We start from the raw sequence: 23,972 nt of genomic DNA, 5'->3' as shown, positions 1-23,972 counted from the left end.
AGGTCAACCTGAAGTGCAAGCAATCCTCTATAAATTTGTGTTTACAAAAAGCACAGAGTGCTTGATATCACTGGCTTTTATGCCTCGCAGGGAGGCGATAAATGTCAATCCAGTTATTGACAGTCTAGAGGGTCACTTTAATCTCAGCCTTTAGATGTTCATGGTAAAGCCCTGGGCCCTACTGAAATGAGCAAACAGAACATGAGGCACATGCTCAACAAAGTTCATCAAAGTTCTGGGTCACTTTTTTTTTTTATTCAGGACAGAAAAAATATATATGAGCAGATTATAATCATATTATATCATATCATTCACAGATTATCTAAATGTTCTCTTCAGAAGGTGACCACTGCTGACCCATGAAAACCTGGTGTGGCCCATCTGTCCATGAGATACATTTAATTAAGGAGAAAGGTACAATTTTGAGGTTTGTGAATGTAGCCACAACATGATTAAGAAAATACTAGTTTAAGGTTAAATCAACAAGCGCAGTAAAAAAAACCGACCAAATATTTTTTTTACATTTTAAGCTTATCTGCCAGCATAAGACCTGTACCTTCTGGGGGTGCCATCCTCATGGGGCTGTATGACAACTACCGTGACAGGTGTGGAGGTTCGCAGATATTCAATCATCTGCTCATGAGTTAGAGTCCCAACAGCGACCTTGCAGATCTCCAACAAACGGCAGCCTGGGCGAAGTCCCGCCTGCCAGGCAAACCCGAATGGCTCCACATCGGCTACCACACCCTCAAAGTTGACGTGGAAGCCCAGCTGGCCCAAGGCATTTCTGCGCAGGGTCATCTCTAGAGCCTCACAACCCCTGGTGACCATCTGCAGGGAAGACAAACAAACTTTAACCATCTGAAACTGGGCTTTCTGTCACCTCAGCTATTTTTGAAGATAAAATCTGCGCTGTAATAATGGCCGTGAAGTCCTGCACAAGTAAGCATGCAGATGGGTAAGCAGGTACGCAGAGATACAGATGATGGCTGAAGCCCAGGTCTCTCAAGGATGAAATTAACCAATGTCAAACCAACATGGGAGAACACGACAGACTGGCTGTCTCATGAATAACACATTCCTACAACCTGAGTCCTACAACACATTTTTTTACATTTTCTTTTAGAATATTTTGTATTGCCAAAAAACTTAGGATAACCTTGAACATATCTTAAATCCCAAAAGGTATGATGTTGTTATATGAATTTATTACTATAATTGTTTTCCAAATTGTTGTAATTAAGCATTAAACATAACACTAGCTACATATAATACATTACACTACTGCTAGACGTGGCATGCAAGTTCATACCAAGGATCAATAAAGTAACAATGAGTGTGTGACATTACTTTTGGTTGAATTTGAAATTTTATAACAACTCTATAAAAACAAGTCAATTGGGGATTTTAATGTATTTACAACACAATTCAGAAACACTGCCTTTGAGCTGATCAGCGAGTCATAGAGGTGCCATACAAACCAGATAATGCCAAAAAAAAGGGAAAAAAAAGAAGAAGAAAAAAAAAAGATTAACTGAGTTGAACTGTTTGAATTTTTGAATCTTTAAAAATGTCTTAATTTTTTTCTTTAGAGGATTTTTCATTAATCTACCCCCTGACACCTAAAACAAATGTGTTTCAGATAAAACAGCTTAAACCCTCTGCATGCAACTACTTGATCTGAAAACAAACAGTTTTAAGCAAACCTCAGGTAAGCTGATATTACTCTGACTCTGCTAAGAGCCCAAAGGCACCTTTTCTAAGCACCCAGAAAAACAACAAAAGACCTTTAAGAGACTGAGGTGGTTAAAAAAACATGAAGCCTTCCTTTTTTAATTGAAAAAGCTCTGTCGCTCAACAATTCATAACCTGGCTTTTATCATAATAATTCACATTACCATACTTTTTTTTTACCATACACATTACCAAACTTATTAAAAATGATAAAAAAAAATTCTTTTTTAAAAGGCATAAACCACAAGCACTCATATTAAAGGAAAACTTTCCCCAAAAACGAAAAATCATGTTGTTCATGACCTGTATGAATTTCTTTCTTCTGCATAACATAAAATATATTTTGAAGAATGTTTAAACTAATTTTGTATTTAACATAAAAAGTCAGTCACATATTTTTGAAACAACATGAGGCTGAGTAAATAATGACCGAATTAAAATTTTTGCCTATTCCAAGAAAAACGAGCTGATGGTCTGTTGCACAAATGCTATGATGATGACAGCAAATCACCCAACGCAATAAACACATTTAAGAGCATGTTTAAGAGTCACAGGACAGTATTTTACAAGCTGTCAAATCTCACAAAGAGAATGGACCACACATGCTGACTGGGTCCATCAACCTAAACAGCATGTACACTCATTTAAACCTCTACTGCACTGTAAAAAATGTAGTATAAGTCTGCAAATCTGGATGAGCCGAATAAGCATGAATGGGTGGCAATAAAGCAAGAAGCGGAACTAATATTGATTTATGAAGGTTTGTGTTGATGTACTTATTTATCCCAGAGTGAATAAAGTGAACGTTCTGGCAAACTTGAGGTAAGCTAAGGTAAGGTAATCTGCTCTAACATGGTCTTTCTGCCTTTCTAATGTTAATCCATTGACCCTTGGTCCCTGATTCCAAGAGAAACGTGATCCTGTATACCAACACTGCTCACTTATTCACAGTAAAAGGCAAGCTTGGTTTAAGCTTCAGATTAGATAAAACTTGATCTTTCATCCAGGATTGGCTACTCATACCTCTAATCGTTGTACGACCTCTCGAACTTCCTCTGGGCATCCATCCTGGACGGAAAACACCACACAGTCGCCACGCTCGTAAAAGAGCTTTACCCTGCCCACCATTGAGGACGAGCTCCAACCAATCACGTCCTTGCAGTAACAGTTGAAAACCACTTCCCGGGACACTTCTTCAATGAGCGCCACAAACTCTCGGGAGATGGCCAGCAAACAACCAATATCGGTTGACTGGCAACTGTCCCAAGCAACCACCGGCCATGTGATGGCTCCCGTACTGTACAGATGAGCATTGTTCCTTGGCCGACTGCGCTCCTTCCTTTTGGCGCCTAGGGTGATGAAGCTGAATTTTGCACCCGAGGTGTCTACAGGCGTTGCACTGGTAAAGTTGTCCACAAGGTCTTTAAGGTATTCCTGCCGGGTACGCGTCGCCATGGCACGGAACTTCTCAGACTTGTGGGCCGCATTTTCACCATTGATCACCTTGGCCAGCAAGAAGTCCCGAAATACAGCAGACTTTGGGAACATCACCCCCTTGGGTATGGGAGGTCCAAACGCAGGCATATCTTTGGATCTGGCAACTGCAACACTATTGAGTAAAGAAATATGATGAAATGAGTTTCAGTCACTTGAAATAAAATGTTGCTCTTTTGAACGTTCGATTTATTAAAAGAATTATAAAAAATGGTTTCCAAAAAGATATTAGGATACTAGGTGTTATATTAGATACTTAGGATTTCTCAAGGGTGTTGTGATACTCATACTCATTGTGATTTTTTTAAGTATATTTATTTTATGTATCATTTTATCGGGGCATTGATCCAATCAACCTATGAACGGCTTACATCTGTCTCTGCATATTAAGCTCAACTTTAAATATCTGTAATGTGTACAAAAGATTGAAGAACATGTTCTCTGTAAGAAGAATACATAGAAAGCTTTTCTGTTTGACTTCCACACTGACATCAATTCGTGAAATCTTTCCGCAGCAGTCTCTCATAGATCTGCTCAGAAGAAGAGATGGGCAATTCTGCTTTGAACCAGGTTCCAGCCTCCCTCAGCTCTCTGCAATGTTACGCTGAACAAGCTTAAGAGGTACACACTGAGTAAATAAGACTGGAAATTGAATTCCCTTCGATCTTATCCTTTAATCCTCCCTATCGTTCTGAGAGGTCAAATCTGACTGTCACCAAGCTGTTTGGAAAGCATCTTCGTCTACCTCTGCCCCCCGTCCCAACAGATTGAGTTCTTTAATTTACAAAATTGGATTTATTTGTGACGGGTTGGGTATGACTTTGCAAAAAACAGTATTTTCTTTAGCAAAGGCACATGCATAAGCTAAACCACAATCCTAGTTATAAAACAGGCTAGGCTAAAAATGGTGAGTAACTGACATAGTTTACCTGTAACACACATGCTCCGTGCAAGGATTGTGGACTTTGACGATGATGAAGACATGTTGAAAGTGAGAGCGTATATTTTGGGGTGTGAATGGAAAAGCTCCTGGTTCCTGGAAAATGATGGTAACGATGTCATTTCCAATGTGCCTTTTTCTCAGTAGCTGAATGGGGGAATAGATAACATGAAGACAGTCATGAAAAGTGCACATTTCAACAAGAAACTAGTTACAGTTAATGCCATCCAATGAGAAACCCAAAGCAAAAATAAACTTCAAACACACCTGTCCAAAATTCTGAAATCATTAAACCATTTTTAATATAACTCAAAACATAAAAAACATCCACATATAACTGCTCTTTTAAGAAAGCTTAAGTAATGTGCAAAAGGTTTATCTGTAGTCTACTGTATATATTCTTTAGGCTCATCTCTGTCAGCAAAGGAAACAAAGAGGATCAGAGGTGTACTTAATTTAAAGCTCAAAGCTGTGGAGATCTTCACCAGCTTACTTTCCAAGATTATCCCTATTGGACCCTGATCCAGTGGACAGAAAACAACAAATCCCGCATATCAGCCAAATAAAGACCCAAGCAAGTGCTCCTATACTTCTCTTTTTTACTCATTCTATAAAAAAAAGCCTTTTTAAAAGCACAAATGTCAATTTTATCATCTGACTGAGCTCAGTCTAGCCATAGGGATTTTAGGAAGTCATTGATTGAAGCTGTTACGGTGGTAAATTAATCTGCGGCAGACTATTAGGATTGTTCCACCCATTGAAAAGTACAGTGGATAAGGAAAATAAATCTTTTTTTAAATTTGTTCCACCAAATAAATAAGAACAGTCTTTCACCATCAGAAAATTATGCTTTTTTTAATTAAGTAGCCCTGATATGTCCTGCTCTTCACTTAAGACATAAAATCTGTGCCTTGTCTGGGCAACTGGAAAGGGAGCCGTTTTTTTTTTTTTTTTTTTTTAAGATGGGGCATTCAGACAGTTGCCATGACAACATGGCCTGCCTGCTGAAGTGTTTACAATTAGCAGGATGCAGGACAATTGGTCTAGGTTCTGTGAGGTCTGTAAAGATGCACAGATCAAGACCAGCCACTTGAATAGAGAACTGACGAGAATTGAATGAGTTTTGTGTAGACAGGCATGAGTAAGCGATCAGACCTGAATCTCATTCGCGCAGGTGCTTGTTCAAGTGTGCATAAATCAGCAGAAAAGCTGATCTAGCTTGGATTGTCTGCTTTTTTGTTTGCAATAAAAGGAATTATAATCACACCCATCTACATACGCGATCGTGATTAGTTACTTATACTACCATACATTTTTACAGCAAAGACTGTATTATTGTGAAATACTATTACAATGGTAAATAACGTATTTTTTAAATATATTTTATAATGTAATTTCTCCCTGTGTTGGTAAACCTCTGAATCCTGTGAACTGTAAGTATCAATGTAACAATGAAACCACCAGAAATCACTCTAATATGCGGATTAGGTACTCAAGAAATGTTTATTATTAATAGCAATGTTCAAAATTATTGCAGTGTTTAATTTTTCTTTTTCTTTTTTTGACGCATGTTTTTTAGTATTCTTTGATGAACGGAAATATCACCCTTTAAAGGGATACTACACATCAAAATGAACATTTTGTCAATCACTTACCCCTATGATGCTCTAAACGTGTAAGCTTTGTCTTCGGAACACAATTTAAGATACTTTGAATGAAAATATGTTGCTTCTAACCATTAAAAAGTAATTTTGAAAATATCTACTGAACGCACTACGTACATAGTTCTGTGTCAGTCAAGCCACATGGATGGTCTTTGTTCATGTCAAAGCATAAAACACGTGTGTAGAAAACATATTGAGGTTGACAGAAGATCATATACAGTCCTGTGCATATTCTCCAAAATAGTGCTACAGTGATAAATAATTAAAATGATTGACTAAAGTTGTTATTTTTATTATCTTGTATAAAAAGTATTCTCGTGGCTTCATAAAATTTAGATTGAACCAATGATGGCAGATGGAGTACGCTGACAATGTTTTTCATACTTTACTGGATCCTTGACAGTGTAATGTACTTGACAGCCACAAGCCTCTCAGTTTTCATCCAAAATATCTTAAATTGTGTTCCAAAGATGAACAAAGCTTTTACATGTTTGGAACGTCATAGGGGTGAGTGATCCGTGACAAAATTTTCATTTCGGGGTGGAGTATCTCTTGGAAGTTCCACCTAAAAATGTCACATAGGGTTGGATTACAAAGATGAGAAAATAAAGGGATTTAATAAGAAATGTGTCCGACTCACTTGTTGTCTGTTGTTGGGTGTGTAGGGAAGCATTGTAGAGACATGAAACATCAGTTCAAAGTCTTTATAGGCGGTGTAGAGAGAGTGAGTGCCCGTGGAGTCCGCTGCAGAAAAGATGTGATTATATCACACACACATCAGTATAAAGGCAGTCACATACACTGATGATGAAACACAAAATTAGTCTCTTGCAGTTCAATATTAATTTGCAAATGGCTCATCTGTGCAGGCTAAGAGATTATGAGAAACTGTCCAATGCACCGACCGTGAACAAATATGGTATTAACAAAACCCATTTCAGAAATGAACCTGAAGCTGCCAAGCAGCTTTTTGGCTGTTCAAAGATTCAAAAAAGCAAAAGTGGATCAAACGACCAAAACGTTTTGAAAATATCATAGTGAGAGCTGCACTTACTTTTGTTGTCCAGCTGTGCCCTGTATTTGTTGAACCCCTTCAGTCGGACTTTCTGACCTAGTAGATCTAGAAACTCTTCCAGTGCAGGACTACCACTCTCATTATTATACATCTCCTCCTCTGTGCTCTGCCCAGCCTGGCAGTACAGGATGCCCACTTTGTGCTGGTAACTGAGCTGCAATTTACAAAGAATAAAAACACAATCAGTTTCAACCATTATAATGATATTTGACTATTTTTTGTGTATTACCTTTTCAGTTTGAATCAGTGATTACATCCTTCACAGAGCATTGCAAAGCCCTAATTACACCTATTATACATCTCTGCAGAATACTAGATTCGCTGCATTCTGTGGTCATTTTTTTTTTTTTTTTTTTAAATGACCATTACATTTCACAGTATATTTGACTGGTTCCTAGCAACTGATTTTCCACACTGTGGTCATTTCATGTTTTGTATCATTCTTTGGTCTTTTCTTTTTTTTACATATTTTAAATGAAATAATTTTTCCATATTATTTCAAGTAACAATATTAAAATATCAGCAATATCCCTTACATACTAAATGGCAGGATTGCAAAACGGAATCAATTCAGGAAACCTTCAAAAGCACTCCTAAAGCATATTATGGAATGGTGATATACATCGCTTATCACAAGTGGCGATTTAGTCATGTTAAGTGCTATCAATCTACGCAAAAGCCTGACACGTAATGACATTCAGACTGGCCTCAGATGCCACTTTTGCATTATGTATGAGATACACATACCAGCCATAAACTAAAGAAAGAACCTTTGGAATCAGACACACTGCTACAAACAGGCAAAAAACGTGCAGAGCCAGATAATTACTCAGACAATTATTTAAAGATAATGAACAGCATGTCAAAAATATCATGCTTAACATTCATAATAACATGAATTTATGATCGGGTGACAAACTGAAAAATGCTGGTCTACAATGGCATAGGAATTTTAAGAGGTCTATGGTAATTGTCCAAAATCTCCTGTAATTCCCAGCCCGTACCTTTTTTTTTTTTTTTTTTTTTTACCAAATATGGTAAAAGCAATTTTAGTGCTATTCTTACAATTGCCTTGGCTTTTGTGCCATAAAATGCCACCGCCAGTCTTCAGAGGAGAAAAAAACCCCCACCATTATCAGAGGGGGTAGAACTGGGAAAGAGTATGGAGGAGAGATGAAGAAATGGACAAAGACGAAGCATAAGACGAGCAATGATTTTCTTTTCTTTCATTTTCACCATAAGTGCTGCTGGTCACAGTTGGCAGCGCCTCAGACAGGTCAAGTGGCCTTTATGTGTGGCTAGGTGGTTGCCATGGTGATGTTTTCAGCGGTTTTTGCCAAATAATTTGCCTTGAAAACTAGTTATCTTTTGTCTGAATGCTGGAAATGCAGACAATAGCTGAATTATCATTTTACTGTTACCCTAGGGCCTCAATGAACTTGATTGATTTGAGATGACAAAACGCCACTTGAAATAATTACGAGTCTTAATTTTACAACTAGCCTCTTTCAATGCTTTCATTGTTCTACAGGGTTACTCTTCAGATTTTCCCCTCTGGCCGTTGTGTGGCTGCAATATCGATCAAGATTTTAACTGCTTCTCTGATTCCATTCAGTCAATTTACTGACAAAACTGTTCATCTCTACGTTCAACTCTAGTCCTGAGATGTGCAAGTCTGGGTCTGTCAAAAAGTAGTCGGATCTTTGTTTTTATAAAAGGCTTCTTTAGTAAAACACTGTCTCATCCTGACACACCTGCAATTTGAGCCCTCAAACGGAAATGTTGTAAGGCCATCAGCGGCACCCGATAGGCGCCTTGCCCAAAGGAACCACTTTACAAGCTCGATCTTGCTCAAGTTATCAAATGAACAACAGCATTTAAGGACATCACATCATCAGCAGAAGTTTAAAACATCTGTTTCTGGTTTTATCAGTACGCATTAAAACTAAGCTAACTGATTGTTTCTTAAACCCCCACTTGATTATGTCTTAGTAATTACAAGCCTTGCGGACATGTACAGTTTACAGTGTTATACACTGTATGCTATGAATCATCCCAGAGAATGAAGTTTCTTCCCACCTGTCAGTTTGTGTTAGCCAAACTGTCTCTTACTGTCCAAATGGTGGTTTGATCGTTTTACAGGCTGGCTGAATTGTAGGGAAATGCTTTGTTGTATATTTTACCAATTCTAGCACTTACAAAAGGGTTGTTTGGGTAGTTAGAATAGTTCATGCACAAAAGTTCATGGAATATTTTTTAAATATATCTGTATAAGGGAAATATTATATCTTATAACTCTCTTTTTATTTATTTATTTATTTTTACAAGACTGCAATTCAATTCTAAACTGATAAATTCCTCACAAATACATTCAATACAGTCTATCAATTAATAAAAAGACATAAAACTATAAATTATAAAATAAAATTTTTTGTTTATGTCACACTGAGCAATTATTCTTGCTGTTGTTGCTTCCAGTTGCTGGACAAGCTGTGTGTCGTTGTGGAAAGTGAAACTACTTTCTTTGTTCTTCCAAAAGAGGACACAGCTAGAAATCAGTGGACAAGTTGTATTCACAACACCATTACAGAACAGTTAAAATACAAATATTAACACAATTACTGAGGACAGACTAAAACCTGGAGAGTACACTATGCTGGCTGTGCACAGAGAAGCAATTCTACCTCTGCAAGGACAGTCTGAAGCTTGTGGTTCCAATTTAAATGGTATTTTTGTAGCTTAATATTTTGAGACACTAGTCCATATCATGTTTTGGTTTAAGTGTAGTTCAACTACTTTTCATGTATCTATCCAAAATTTGGCAAAGTTCCATTTAACATTCCACGTTATGAAGTAAAGTAAGAAATAACTAAGTAGTAACATAAGAAATAGCTTATGAAGTAAGTTCAATTTTTATAACTGGATCCTTCCATGTTTTTTTTGCATCACAGAAATCATATAGTATTTAAACTTAAATCAGATAATTTGTCTACCATTTCTATGTATGACTGTAGAGCTTTAAGGACAGTACTAACCCCCTGTTGATCCAGCTTCAGCAGTTGTTCCGGGATTTTAGGTGAGCTTGTGGCCAGTCTGAGGCACTGAATGTTGACCTCAGGAACTACGTATTCCAGCACCTCTTTAAGTGGGAGTCCACGAGAAGTCCCATGCTTAGCTGTGGAGGGGACGGCATCCTCCAGAATTGAACCTCTCAAAGTGGTGAGCTGAAGATGGACAGAGTTAAGAGAGAAGTTTTTACAAAAAAAGGAAATACATCTATTAAATGAATACATGGCATTCTCAAATGGTGAACAGATGGATAAACCATTGCAGTTGTCTCTCAAATGGCAAAGCACTCTCTAAGAGTGTCCCTGAAATGATGCTGAATCCAGCGACATGCTCTGCCAATCTTTCTGATGAATAATTGAGTTCAACTAACTGTGGCGAATGCTGAAGTAACGCTTTGGCTTTTAGCAAGAGAGCCATTGTACGCTCTACCGCCAGTTCAGCAAACTATCCAGTCACCCTTAGGAAAACCCCTGGCAGGCCACATATGAAAGATCTCTTGGCATTTTCAAAGCCGCACTGGTTGGGACTTTTATAGCGTCAGTGGTGAGAATCATGTAGTACAGTAAGGTAATTTATACCACCATACATGGAAAAATCAATAGTACGCCACAGACATCATCCATCTTGAGCTGATTTTCAAAACAATCAATGCTATTATTGAGGCAGCTCTGATTTGTATTCAGAAGGAATGATATAAAAGCTTTGGGAAATGCACTTAATGGAAAGATGGAAATCAATTATAAATTAATGAGAAGTCCACTCACTGCTTGATAAAAACAGTATATATAGGATGTATATGGCACACAAATGCAATGAGTACATGTAATTAAAAGTTATTTCCCTGAACTTGACTGGCTCAAAGACCAAAGGATCTTAAAAAAAAAAGAAAAGTTAAATGATGTGCATTAAACAATGTGTTTTACAGACGCAGTTCTACCTCGCTGGTCCTGAAGATGACTCTATAATTATACTGTGGTCCCTCTTTCGCCTCCTCCAGCTTCTCTCTCCTGATGCTAACTGCCACTGGGCCCAAGTTCTCATCAACACCAAAGTAGTTCTGGTGTTCTAAAGAAGAATACAAGAATAAGAAGAAATTGACATTATACATGGAGAGATACACTCAGAGATTCTTATATCACTATAGTATACTTTTGTGTAGTTCAATTACATTAACATCTAAATTGTAAAACATACCTTTGTTGAAGAAGAATTTGTGAAAGTAGTAAGCACCCATGTCAATGTGCTCAATGATGTAGCGTTTGATACAATCCCGTGGAACAGCATAGTTTTCGCGAGAGGAGTAATTCTCACGGGACATTTCCAAGACGGAAACCCCCGCATTGGTGCAGTGTGAGCTTAAAGTAGACTCGATGGAATAATTGTCCCCTACATTGTTGTGGGGTCCACTAGTTGGTTTGGTGACACTCAGTTTCCTTTCACCTTCGCCGCCTAACTCGTTACGAAAGTACGGGCAGCTCAGCACCAAACCATTGCTCTTTCCATCCCCTTCATCAGGATCTGTGCAAGCTTTTTGACCAAGCTCCTCACAGCTATCCATAGGGGATTCACAAACAGGCAGGGGGTCAGGACTGTCCATTCCCCCACCAATCTGGTGCTGGGATGCTGCAGAAGCCCCAGTGGTAATATTCTTCCGACGTGCCAAATTGGCACGATTGGTAACAGCCTCGCTAATATTGAAAAGCACACTCTGTACGTCATAGTGGGCGAAACATCTCTGGAAACTCAATGGACGACCATGTCTACTACAATCCTCATGGTCACTCAGTTGCCTCTGCTCGCTCTTCATGGTTTTCAGTCTGCGGAAAATGGATGTCTCGCCCTTTTCCGATTTCTGTCGTTGTAGGAAAGACTTCTCCCTTTCCCGACTGTAGAGGAACGAACTGTCCACATAGTCCGAGTAGTTTGGAATGCAGAGAATGTCCCCCCGTGCAATCTGCGCAGCAGTCTGAAGACTTGGAGAAATGGCAGCCTCATATCTGCGAAATTCTGGAAAGCCATGAGGAGGTGGTGCACTTGGTTGCTCTGAAATTTCTGGCTGGAAAACCTTCAAATTGCCAAAAAACCCTTCATCTGGCAAACCCTGCCGATTGATGGAGGATGTGCTTCCGTACTCTCGGTGCAAAGTAGCACCAGTATTGGGGTTGATTGCTGTCTGATCCATGTCCTCTGCTCCTATATCACTGATGGTCACGTCACTGTTGCTCCTTTTCTGGAGAGCGTGGTGAACTTTACCAGGAGAGTGGTTTAGAAGTTCACCAAGTCCATATTTTGCCTCCAGAAAGCTGGCATTGGGAGGAGAGCCGGGGCTTTCTTTGACCACATCTTCCGGCAACTGACTGGGTTGTCCATTCTGGAAAGTCGTCATTAGGCTTTCGTATCTGGGCGGTGGACCGTGGCCATCCTTCTTCTGTGGCCAATCGGACACTCTTGCACGCACGCCCATCTTGGGCACTGAAGGTGTTCCCTGTGTATTTGCACCAGGTGGTCCCATATTACCATTCATGGCTTGAAGCTTTTTGGCAAATAGATCATCGATCTGCATTTCTGAGGTGAGGCACTTCTCAAGCTTCTACGACCTCGTTTGCTGTGCCTCTGGTCCTAAAGACAAGGACATTCATACCTGATATTAAATTGTCCAAACCAGAAATTCCAACTCCAGCATTTTACGGAATGGCGAAGTAGCTTGACAGAGCTGGGATACGTCTGTGAAAGATGACTGACCCACGTCAGGGTGTTCAGACCTATGGGTCTGTAATCCATAGGAGGAGAATGGCTCTCTTTATCTCTGTTTCACTGTCAAGGACAACTGCTCACTCCACGGGAGGGCAAACAGGAGATGCGGTCATTTCACAGGCATGTAGGCTTAACAAAGCCAGGTGGGATCTCTCTGATGCTCTGGAAGGAAACAAGAAAGAGAGAGATCATTAGAGAATCCATTTGGGAGGGAGAGATACCAATGTGACCTTGAAAGAACGCAAAGCACTCAAAATCCACAACTGAACAAAGCATCAGCAAAAAGACCAATTAATTTAATAAGGGTATGAATGTCTATTCAGAAAGCACTTTTCCTTTTCACCTGAATGCATGCCATTTCTGGATCATCTATATAACAAATGTACCACTTTTTGACCTTTGTTCATAGACTAATTAGAGATAAAAATCTAACTGAAAAAAGCATTAGCGAGCTAGGCACTACTATCTCTGATAAATAGCAAAACAGATCTAGACCACTTTCCCTATAGTGTAAAGCTGAAATTATATGCAATGTGGTAATTTCAATAGATGTTAACAAAACTTTGAAATTAATAAATAAATAAAAAGTTGTATTATTATATAATTTGTATTTGAATGTACTTGACAGATGGCATCTTTTTATGTCTTTTTTCACAAATAGCAAACAAGATGCACGCTAGTGTATGACAAAAACTAAATTCAAATAATTAATGCAATTAACAAAAATTATTATTTATTTTATTAAATTATTTAAATATTAATTTAATGATTTTTTCATTAAATTATGAGTCTTCAAAAGGGAGGAGAAAACGCTTTATTTTTTCTTAGCTTTAAAGGTTTATGAATTTGATTTGCAAAAACTAAACTTTACAGTAATTTAAATACTTGATATCTGACAGCATCTGAAAGGGTGTGACAATCTAGGGAATAGATATGTAATATTTAATTTAAGAACATTTGATTATGGCATTGTTTTGGATCACCACTTTATATCCAATGTAAAATGGGTCCTGCATTAAAAAAGTAAAACAAAAATTGAGAATTACTGGTTTAGTGCAATGAACCCAGAGCCTGCCTTTCAGTGAAAGAGCTTTCTAATATCATATCCAAAAATAAAGTACTAGTGAGAACGGAAGAGAGTATAAAATTACAGACGGCACTGCGGGCACACACTGTAAAATTCAGCATCCTAAAAATAATCCTTCGAAAGAAAAGCTGATTAAACTGGCATTTATTAATAATGTGTTTTGGACGCGCAGTCCTGTCTCTCTGTCTGTTACAAACACACTGACCCCAATACCTTTAACCCTCCAAAATAAACACATCTTTGTGTCAATGTCAACACCAGCTGTGTACCATGCTGAACTTTTGCTTTTTCAAACCGCAATAACAGTCTAGAGTCCGGAAATCCACTGGATTCAGAGCTGTGATTTAATGTTAACAGGGAGACAAAATTGACCTTACTTAATTTATAAATTTATCTTATTGTACACAATTCATGACAGCATATCGTTCCAAAACCAAAAATAAAATCATTGTTTTTGTAATCTTTAATGACATATAAACGACATTCCATTTCAGATGACGTATAGATAGGGGGGAAATCTCTGTTAAATATTTATCAAAAGACATGGCACTGACATTTGGACAAAGCGACACGTTCATCCCCAGAGGAGATGCAGAGGTATTGCTGCTTTTAAAATGTGGGTTTATCAAAAATTTAAAACGTAAAAGTTCCATGATCGTAAACATTTCCAGAAGCACTGAACATTGGGTTAATCTGAGCAAGGGCCTGTCTGGCTAAACTTAGCATCATACATCAGAAAAAGATAAATAATACGTGTACAAATGACAAGCTGTTTCAATATTAAAGAATACTGTTAAATTTTAAAGGCGGAAAAAGCAACATGTCACGAAAGAACACAAAGCTTTGATATCTTGGCAATGAGCCTCCAGAAATCTCAGAAAAGCCAGCAAAAAATGTTCTAGATTTCAAACCAAAAGCAAATAAATTGGTACTTTGTTCATGATAGTTAATACATTAACTAATTGATTGTAAACAATTAGTTAATGTATTAACTACCATGAACAAAGTATTTATTCATTCTTTACATTAGTTAACAAAAAATATAGTCGTTCATTGTTAGTTCATGTTTGTCCACAGCGCATTAAATAATGTTAAGAAACACAACTTGTTCTTCACAGTGTGATTTTAATAACACATTATCAAATGTTGAAATTAACAGTATAATAATAAATGCTGTAAAAGTATTGTTCTGTTGTTCTATTATATTTTGCTGTAATTACATTTTTTCCCCACATTACAGGATTGAGAATTTGGGAGAGAAACACACTTAACAGTCGAAAATATTCAGTGCTTCAATGTTAAATGGAATAATTTTCACTATGCAAAATACTAACTCTTATTTTAAATTCAATTCGGGAAGGTTCTTCCAGAAGTTCACAAGAAAAACAATCATGTGAAAATTCTAATCTAATCTAATATCCACACCTCATAGCTACATTCAGTCTAAACTCACGTCTTAATCACTGAAAGAACATCAAATGTAACTCACATGAATTATTCACGTCTTACTGTGAATCCTCTGTGGTTTTAAAAATTCATATGTCAGAGGGAGGTCCGCTGTCCTCCAAGACATACAACATTACTGTGATCCTTATGATACAACAAATATCTGTTTTGGGACTCGTTTACTTCAAAATAAATGGAAAAATGTGTTATAATAATGTGTACACGGTCTTTAGAGGCATTAGCCCATTAGTCTTTCAATAAATCAGCCTTATCCAAAACAAGAGAAGAAAGAAGAAGCATCAAGCACCAGCAAAGGCTTGAGAGGACAACAAATTGCACATCTGAAAGGCTCCCTCCCACCATCTCCCGCTGGGCTTCAGAGCCAGGCAAATGGCCAATCCTGTCCCCTCCAACGCCCTCCGTCCAGCTGCAGTTCCTGTACAGGTCATTGATTACCATTATGAGCCGGTCCCCTGCTTTCAAACGCTTGCTCACATGCACCGTGCCGCCCAAACAACAGAGCTCATCATCGCTATCATCGCCCACCGCAAAGACACACTGACCCAATCTATTTAGACAGCTGGATCTATAGAGGGGACTGTGACCACACTGGGCCGTCTATCATTTCCACCAGCCACAGAAGTTAAAAGAAGTCCCTGTCTGCCCGGGGTTTGATAGGGCAGAAGATATGAGGGAATATTTGAACTAAAAGGGTGTTTTCTCTTTAGAAATATCCACTTCCTGACAGCCATGACTCAAAAGGAGGTTTTTCCACAGTCAGAATAAGCAGCTTAAATGGACACACTTGTTAGGTAATAATTCCACAGCATTCTGATTGTTTTTTCGGGAAACCGATTCAGTTAGTCTGATGTTACTTAAACGTAAACTATGTCACTCTTTACTGGATGACTGATGGGAACAGCGGCCTTTTTTGAGACACAGGCTTTGAAATGTGGTATGAAACGGATCAAAAGTGTTGGAAAGGAGGTCAACGCACCTATAGAGTGTCCCCGTCTGTCTAACCTACATACAGAAAGGTCCAAATTCCACACTGAAAATCCGCAAATCTAAATCTAATATAAACCTCCACATAAACAAAGTTTGAGGATTTTAGAAGAAGAATTAAAATGAAATATGAGATATCACTATTAATCAAAAAAACTAAACCTGTAACATTGCCCAGACGTAGCAAGGGAAGCTATTTGGATCTTAAAATCGTGCTAAATAACATAAACATTATGTTTTGTGCAAACTTTTGGAGATAATAATTAAAATTCATAAGAACAAAAACTAAACAATTAATTTTTTTTTTGGAAATGTATATGGAATTTTTTTTATAATTTACCTCGCAATTCTAAAAAAGAGGTAACTGCAGCCTTTTGCAATTCTGACAATTCAAAATTGTATTATGTTAAGATTTCTATTTTTTAAAAAACAATGCTTTAAATCATTGGTCTTCACTCTGTGTTATATTTCACGGATTAAAACGCTGAAAACTGCAGGAAATCTGAGACCTTCCTAAACCCAAATCAATGCTACAAGGTTACACCTAATGGATTATTGTTTCCTGTCCTATCCACATTTGTTTGCTCCTGGGATTTATTGGAACAAAAAGGATGACTTTGACAGAAGGATTGAGTAAACTGAGCCCTGCAGTTTTGGCAGGGTAACTGGGGTGAGCAGACACCTAGAAGAACAAGAAAGCCTCAGTGAACACCCTACATGGGCACACCCTGTCAGATGCTGTCAAAGCTTTCCAGGCTCTTTCGCTCACCTACATTTCTCATTCCTGAGACGCTGCTGGGAGGTCTAGTGTTCTCATTTCCCTTTCCTTGTTAGGAGTAAGGACGGAGTCTCTTTGGCGCTAACGCATTCCAGTGCTACAGGCACTATAACAAGAGTCAGGAGCTGATGTGCCCTAATGCCTCACATGCCACAAACACTTTATGATTTATTCTAAGCATTGGCATGAAGGAAAGCTACATTTCTGTTTCACACAGATATTTCTGCACAGAGTTACCATTAGCACAGTATAAAATCCATAAGACAGTAATGGATGTCTGCATTAAAGTGTTTTGTTTTAAAGAATAATCGACCAATTACTTTGATAGAAAAGGTAATATTTAAATTTACACTTTGGCATAGAAAATATTCATACAGCCATAGAATTATAAGATAAAACACAAAAAAATAGATTACAAAATAAAATACTACCATTTTTATTGTAATAAAAAATAATAATAAAAAAAATATTATAATTCACTTCATTGTATTTTTGTTATAAACTAAACAAAATAATGCATAAAAAGGCTCATTATTTTCCATTTTCTGACATGGCAAAAAAGACGGCTAGATAGATGATATCTATATAGAAAATCTAGAATCTACATCAACAAATAAAATAAGTATTGCATTTATTTTAATTATGCATTAAAGTAAAATAAAAATAAATAATACAAATTTAAAAAAGAATATTTTTTAAAGTAAAGTCAGCAGTTGGAGGATTTATCTTACATTTCACTGTATTTTCAGACTTCAAGCCAAAATGTCACCTCTACAATGAAAAACTGAAGGCTAACTCCTCTGCAAAATATATGTGAGGATGTGAATGCTAAGAAAGAGAGGAAAAGGAACAGACTCAATGAGAAATAGGCTGGGAAAAATAAACAAACAAAAGGCAGGTCTCACATCCTCACAGGCAGCGTGGGCACGAGTTGAAAAGTTGGACCCCGGGGGGTGCACTGAGGGGGCTTTCTGAAGGCAATACAGCAACTGACCTTTACCATTTGGGTTAATATAATTTCCAGGTGTTTACCAAACAAACTCGGCCCTCCAACAGTGAGCAAACAGAAAGGGAACGACCCGTGAGAAAGGGCTGTGGTTTAGAACTGGGCCAGTGTTCTGGCTTAAACACAATAACCCACATTTCCATGATTTACAGTACGATACAGCCCAGATATGACTACTTTCTAAGTATTCTGCAAAGCGACGTGACCTCTAGCTGGCAGGTTTTATGTAGGAATGCAGGCTTGTGTGCCAGAACATGTCAAGATCTTGCCATTTTCACTGCCATAACTTTAACAAGAAGGAAGACACATAATTTCATGCTAAAAGCTCACAGATCGACTGCTTCTGCCCCTCCTAATATGGAAAAAAGGCCCTAGATAAGTCAAAGTGCGAGACAATACTTTTTTCCACTCGCTTTCATAACTTCAGTCTCAGCTTTTGGCTTTGACTGACCTGGATAACGTGTATCAGCTGTTAAAATGAGTCAGACAGACGCAGACGCAGACAGCCAGTAAGCATCTGCTACACGAGACATGACTGTCTGTGATGGAGTTGGCATCCAGCCCAATGAGAGATAAAGTCCTTTTAATGACACAAACTGCGAACACAGTATTTCATGTACTCATTGTCGATCTTATCAATAACATCTGGAATCACCCTTGTTTAGACAGATTTCCCCCTCATTCTCAGCTGAAGTAGAGGAGACAGGAGTGCATTATCATTGAGATATTTTGCCTTGCAGCCAGTTGGATTTAAACATGAGGGACCCCCACCTCCTCCTCCAAATCCCATTTTTCCTCAATCACTCTAGGCCTGAAACATGCTCTAGCTTCTAGCTAAATGTGTCAGCAATTCATAACGCTAACCAGCCCACTTTCTCAGCAATGCCAATGGGGCATTTTAACGGAAACGGTTTACTTACAGCAACAGTTTGAAGACAATCTTGCTGAGCAAGTTAAAATTTCTTTAACTGTTAGCGTATTTACAGCTAGCTACCCGAATAATAACATACGTAGCAGCTACATTTTAGGTTTCGCTCCCTTGACTAACACCACTAGAAACGGGCTTAAAAATCGCAATGAATTTGCTATTGAATTTTTTTATTAATTATTTATATTAAGAGATGTGCAGATCTGTTACTCATATTGGCTCAAGATGCTGCCATTTTTTGCCAGATCTGCACAAAAAACATAAATGCATTATAAAGCACAAAGGTTTTTGTGTACTATATTCTGTAAAGTCTTCTGAACAAAATTCTTTAGTATAATGTGAGGTACACATAAGTCTTTTAAAGTTCATGTAAACACTTTTCTCCATTGTGGCTGTGACTCTTCAATTAGCATTCAAACCCTAGTTGAGTTTATCAAATTATTGTGCGCTAATTTTTCTATGTTAACTTTTGCTGCTGAATTATCCCCTAACCCAGTTTATATTCGTCATAGATTATGAATATGCACATTTTTTGTCGATTAAACTCAATTAAAGTGTGTTGAGTACTAGTGGAAGCAAATGGAACTGCAACCTATTCAGAATCAGTACTGTTGATAAAAATACATATGCCATCTTTAATTACAGGAATATCAGACAAAGATGTGTAATTTTTTTTTTTTTAAACAGCATTCAAATCCTTCTGTTATTTTTGGAAACTGACACAATGCCAAGTTACCTGGTATAGTAATCAGTCATGCGGACATAATTACAAAGGTATATGATGATATATATATATATATATATATATATATATATATATATATATATATATATATATATATATATATATATATATATATATATATATATATATATATATATATATATAGGCCTTTAACAATGTACAAAGAGCCGACCACATATATGCACTACCCAAGCATTCACACACACACATGCGTAGTAAGTGTGGTGCTGGCACACACATTCATTCTTTTACAAGGAACCCAACTATTTTGGCTAATGAGCTGTGTTAAGGATAAGTTATCCTAATTTTAACCCATTTAATGTCTTCCATATGACACATCGACCACAAACGACACCAATCTTATGCGTAATGGAACCTTGTACGGGGGCATCTTAAACAAGGCCATGAGGTAAATTAACCTCCAAAGTTTCAGTACTTTAAAACACCAGAAGTCTTGGCCTAGGCCCAAAAGGGCTTATTTGAACAATGCTCATCAGCTAGCAGCTAAAAAGTAGAGTTAAGAGTTTATGTAAGCCTTTTGTAAGGACACAAATCCTTCTTTTCACACACGTCAATGGGGGTTTAGGAACGGCATAAAGGGCGATTCGGCCTAGTGCCTCGTTTAATTAAAATCTGAATAAAGAAAAAGCTCGTTGGGATCGTGTACAGCTGCAGGGCGAATGACAAACATGCTGAAAGTTTGACATGAGTTTCGATTTCTGCGGTTCACCTGCCGATAACACTAAAGGGTAAAAACACATTCACAGGACAGGACCAGACACAAACAAACATGCGGCGACTGGTTGTTTCGCACATGCACTGCAAGTTTCGACAGCAATCGATGGCACAACTCTAAATCTGTCTCGGCTTCTTTAAGGTCAGTGGGAGCAAACAGTCCGAGGCACTTTCACAAACCTGACTACATGGTTGAAACACACTGCCTCCTTGTTTCTCTCATTCAAATCATTCCTCTATGGGTTTGGACAGCAGCGGGCATCTTTGTGGAAGCAGAACCGCATTGTCCCCCCGAGCTGAACTAATTTCTTCTCGCGCTCGAGCGGTAACCTTCATTCACAGGGAGTTTCTGACGACATGCTGCACTTGAAAGAGAGGCTGAAAGGGCCTGTGAGAAAACCCAAGCAGCAGGTAGCTTTGGGTGTTGGAGAATTCTGCCTGTCTGAATTGAAGCTGGTCATTCCAGACAGCATGTGGTCCACACCGCAGAGCTCCAGTCGAGAGTGGGAGAGCTTTTTGAGTTTAACAAGCACCATCTGGCATTCTGAGCTCCTCACAGCAGCCGAAAAGACACACACACACACACACACACACACACACCAACACCCTGCTGCACCATCCCCGCCAAATACCTTAACCAGCACACACACACACACACACACACACACTCGGTGTTGAATAAAAGACCTGGACTCCTCAGACTTGGTAAAAACATGACCTTTAACCAGCATCCCTGTGCTTCTCAACTGGTTTTCCAGAGCCAGATTTTTCACCGCAAATTAGCTGACTACAAAAATGTCCTTAAAAATTAAATGTAATTTATTCATTATAATATTTTACAGTAATTACCAATATAAATCTTCCTAGCTGGCTAATTTCTATTTAGTGAAATATTAATTTGCACCGGTCAGACAAAAGCATTTACACAGAAATATGAATTACTGTTTTAGTCTCCTGACACCAATCATAAGTTTTAAAAGGGCATACAAGTGCATTTAGCAATATTATGAAAAACAGCATGTGTGCATTTAAACCAAAATACAGGAGAGTTTGATTGGTCGCAAGACCCCGGATGTAGGCCTATGTCATTGTATTTAAACTATCATAATCATTATGTGGTCAGTAGCATTTTTTTTTTTAAATCAGAGTTATTCTCCCATAATGCCACAAGAACAAATCCCACTTATGACCCACCAGATCATAAGAAATCACAGAAACAAATTTAAAGAATTAACATGCAAACTGGCTAACAGCTAAAGCACATAAGGCATGCCAACTTAAGCACTGGCACCATAATTAAATATATACAAAATATTAAAATCAATGATACATAACAGTTATTAAAAGTTAAATTAAAAGTTAAAAGTTGTTACAGTTTAAAAAATAAATAAATAAATAATACGATTATATCAAAACTACTACAAATATTTTAGGGGTATTGGGACAGTTGTATCACCCTGAAATGTAATTTACTTCATGAACATTTAACGTGCCTTTACATAAATTATCATAAAACAAAATCATAATGGACTAGTTGGTTGATGGACGATTTGTCTGCCATTGTGAGCCATTTGTAACACGAGCACTCTGCCGACTGCCCACTACATCTCTACACCATCACTCAATGCTTTCAGTAAAACTAAATACACAATACAAATGCAGAGAAAGAAAGAAAAATAGTGTGTAAACACCTCTTTCACTGCTGAAGGACATCTATCCCACTGACAGTTAAATGTAATTATACTGCAACCATTCCCAGCTTTACAGAGCTCTTCATCTAACCTCAGAAAAGCCTGCTGAGAGCGATTCAGAACATTACAAATGTCAAACACAAACAACAGCAACTCACCAAACAAACCCACATTCTTCTTCACTGCTGTCATAGATACGAATCAAGCACACATTGGCAGTCATGTCAGGACTGATCAACTCAATCAGTGGGTTTGGATCGGTTGCCCTCCGCCACATCCTTCCCGCAAGAAAACAGCTGTAAATCCATCCGTGTTGGCAGAAAAGTCCTCAAGGCCTTGGCTTAAACATTCAGCACCCTGCCAGCACCTGGAAGCCACACCCAAAGATGTACCTGGCGGTGCCACTTCTCGCAAACAGCATTTGCTTTACCTCAACCAATCGATACATTCCTTGTATAGGCCGCAAGCCTCACTGATATGGAGGACTGATGCTGGTTACTGATTAAGACGAATGTGTGCACTGAACAGATAAAAAGAAAAGCAAAAAAAGATAAAAATACTCGTATATAGACTGAGAGAACAATTAAAAGAAAGCCAAACCTCATTTCCTCAACCCCCAACATCTCTCCAGACCCCTTTGCCCCCCGAACAAAAGCCCCTAACGACTGGTGCCGCTGCCTCAGATTAGCATTTCTATAAAAAAGGAGGCGGTACCATGAAACTCCAGTTATCGGACCGACAGATAAAGCCTTTCCCCCCCACTTCTCCTCAACTCAACCAGCCCCCCCTTAAATCTATTCAGTCCGCCTGCATTGACGCAAAGACCCTCAAAGAGACATAGAGAGACCCCAGTTGAGGGGTTTCTACATGCTTTTTAGTCCTCGATTCAGTTTTTGGGGTTACAGAGGGGTGAAAGAGAGAGAAGTTTTGAGAGTGACAGAGAGGACAGAGGTGGAATAATCCCATGTACGAGCCATATGCTGTGGTGCTGTAAACTCAGACTTCCTGTGGCGGCGAGGGCGAGTGGAGGACAACGACAGCAAGACAAGCACTGACAGAAATACTCACACACTCAGATTTCATTTTTAGATTTAAAATCAAAACTCTAACATCCAGAGACAACTATAAGTAAGCTTACTAAGTTGAACTCAGCAAAATGTGTAAACACATGTTGATAAAACGCCACTGTTTGTTTGAGTATCTTCCCCAGGACAGCAACACTAGCTGAACAAATGATGAACATTTGGGGGCGGATTATCATTTTCATTAACCAATAGCAGGTATTGTGTAAGTAGTGCTGCGAAATGAGGGTTTTCTCGTGAAATAAGTACAGTTGATCTTCTCTTTGTAAATAAAAGCTTAAATAAAACCTGTTCATCATACAAAGTGAAAGTGTGGATTCAATGGCTCATTATTTTCAACTTTATTTGTACATTTTGGTTGAAGTGCTAGTTTGGGTTAGTTTTAATATCTGAACAAAAGTATTGTGTGTTTGGAATGATGTGTCATTTGAATCAACTGTATTTTGGGGCTGAACTATCCCTTTAATAAACATACTTAAATTAAAATATAAGTGATACTATATTATATTATGTGGCCTTAACTACTATGTACTTACATCAAAAAATAAGTACAATGTACTTAGTGAACATACTGTATTTCTAAACACATTTGCTGCTATGAAGTGGGAAATGGGTAAGGTTAGGGACAAGGTTTGGAGGTTATGGGTAGGTTTAGGGTGGGTTAATGTGTAAGGGATGGGACAACAGTGTAAATATAAATGTATTGATTACAGATGGAATTACATATAGGTATTTTTTT

At 38.1% G+C, this 23,972-nt stretch overlaps 1 protein-coding gene across 1 annotated transcript in view; it reads right to left on the bottom strand.

Moving 5' to 3' along the window:
- The window catches only part of sipa1l2 (signal-induced proliferation-associated 1 like 2), a 60,593-nt gene that overhangs the window by 19,771 nt on the left and 16,850 nt on the right, over positions 1–23,972 (bottom strand). Inside the window, exons 2-9 of the mRNA XM_043252028.1 lie at positions 11,171–12,892; positions 10,914–11,041; positions 9,943–10,131; positions 6,887–7,061; positions 6,473–6,576; positions 4,158–4,315; positions 2,758–3,343; positions 557–831 (exon numbers count right to left, since the gene is read on the bottom strand). Of these exons, the coding sequence (XP_043107963.1) occupies positions 557–831; positions 2,758–3,343; positions 4,158–4,315; positions 6,473–6,576; positions 6,887–7,061; positions 9,943–10,131; positions 10,914–11,041; positions 11,171–12,539 (2,984 nt within the window). The 5' untranslated portion in view covers positions 12,540–12,892. The remainder of the gene's footprint in view (positions 1–556; positions 832–2,757; positions 3,344–4,157; positions 4,316–6,472; positions 6,577–6,886; positions 7,062–9,942; positions 10,132–10,913; positions 11,042–11,170; positions 12,893–23,972) is intronic.

This window comes from Puntigrus tetrazona, chromosome 11, assembly GCF_018831695.1.
Source record: "Puntigrus tetrazona isolate hp1 chromosome 11, ASM1883169v1, whole genome shotgun sequence".
Lineage (NCBI taxonomy): Eukaryota > Metazoa > Chordata > Actinopteri > Cypriniformes > Cyprinidae > Puntigrus > Puntigrus tetrazona.
Note: the sequence above shows the minus strand (reverse complement) of the source record. Positions and strands in the feature narration are given on the sequence as shown.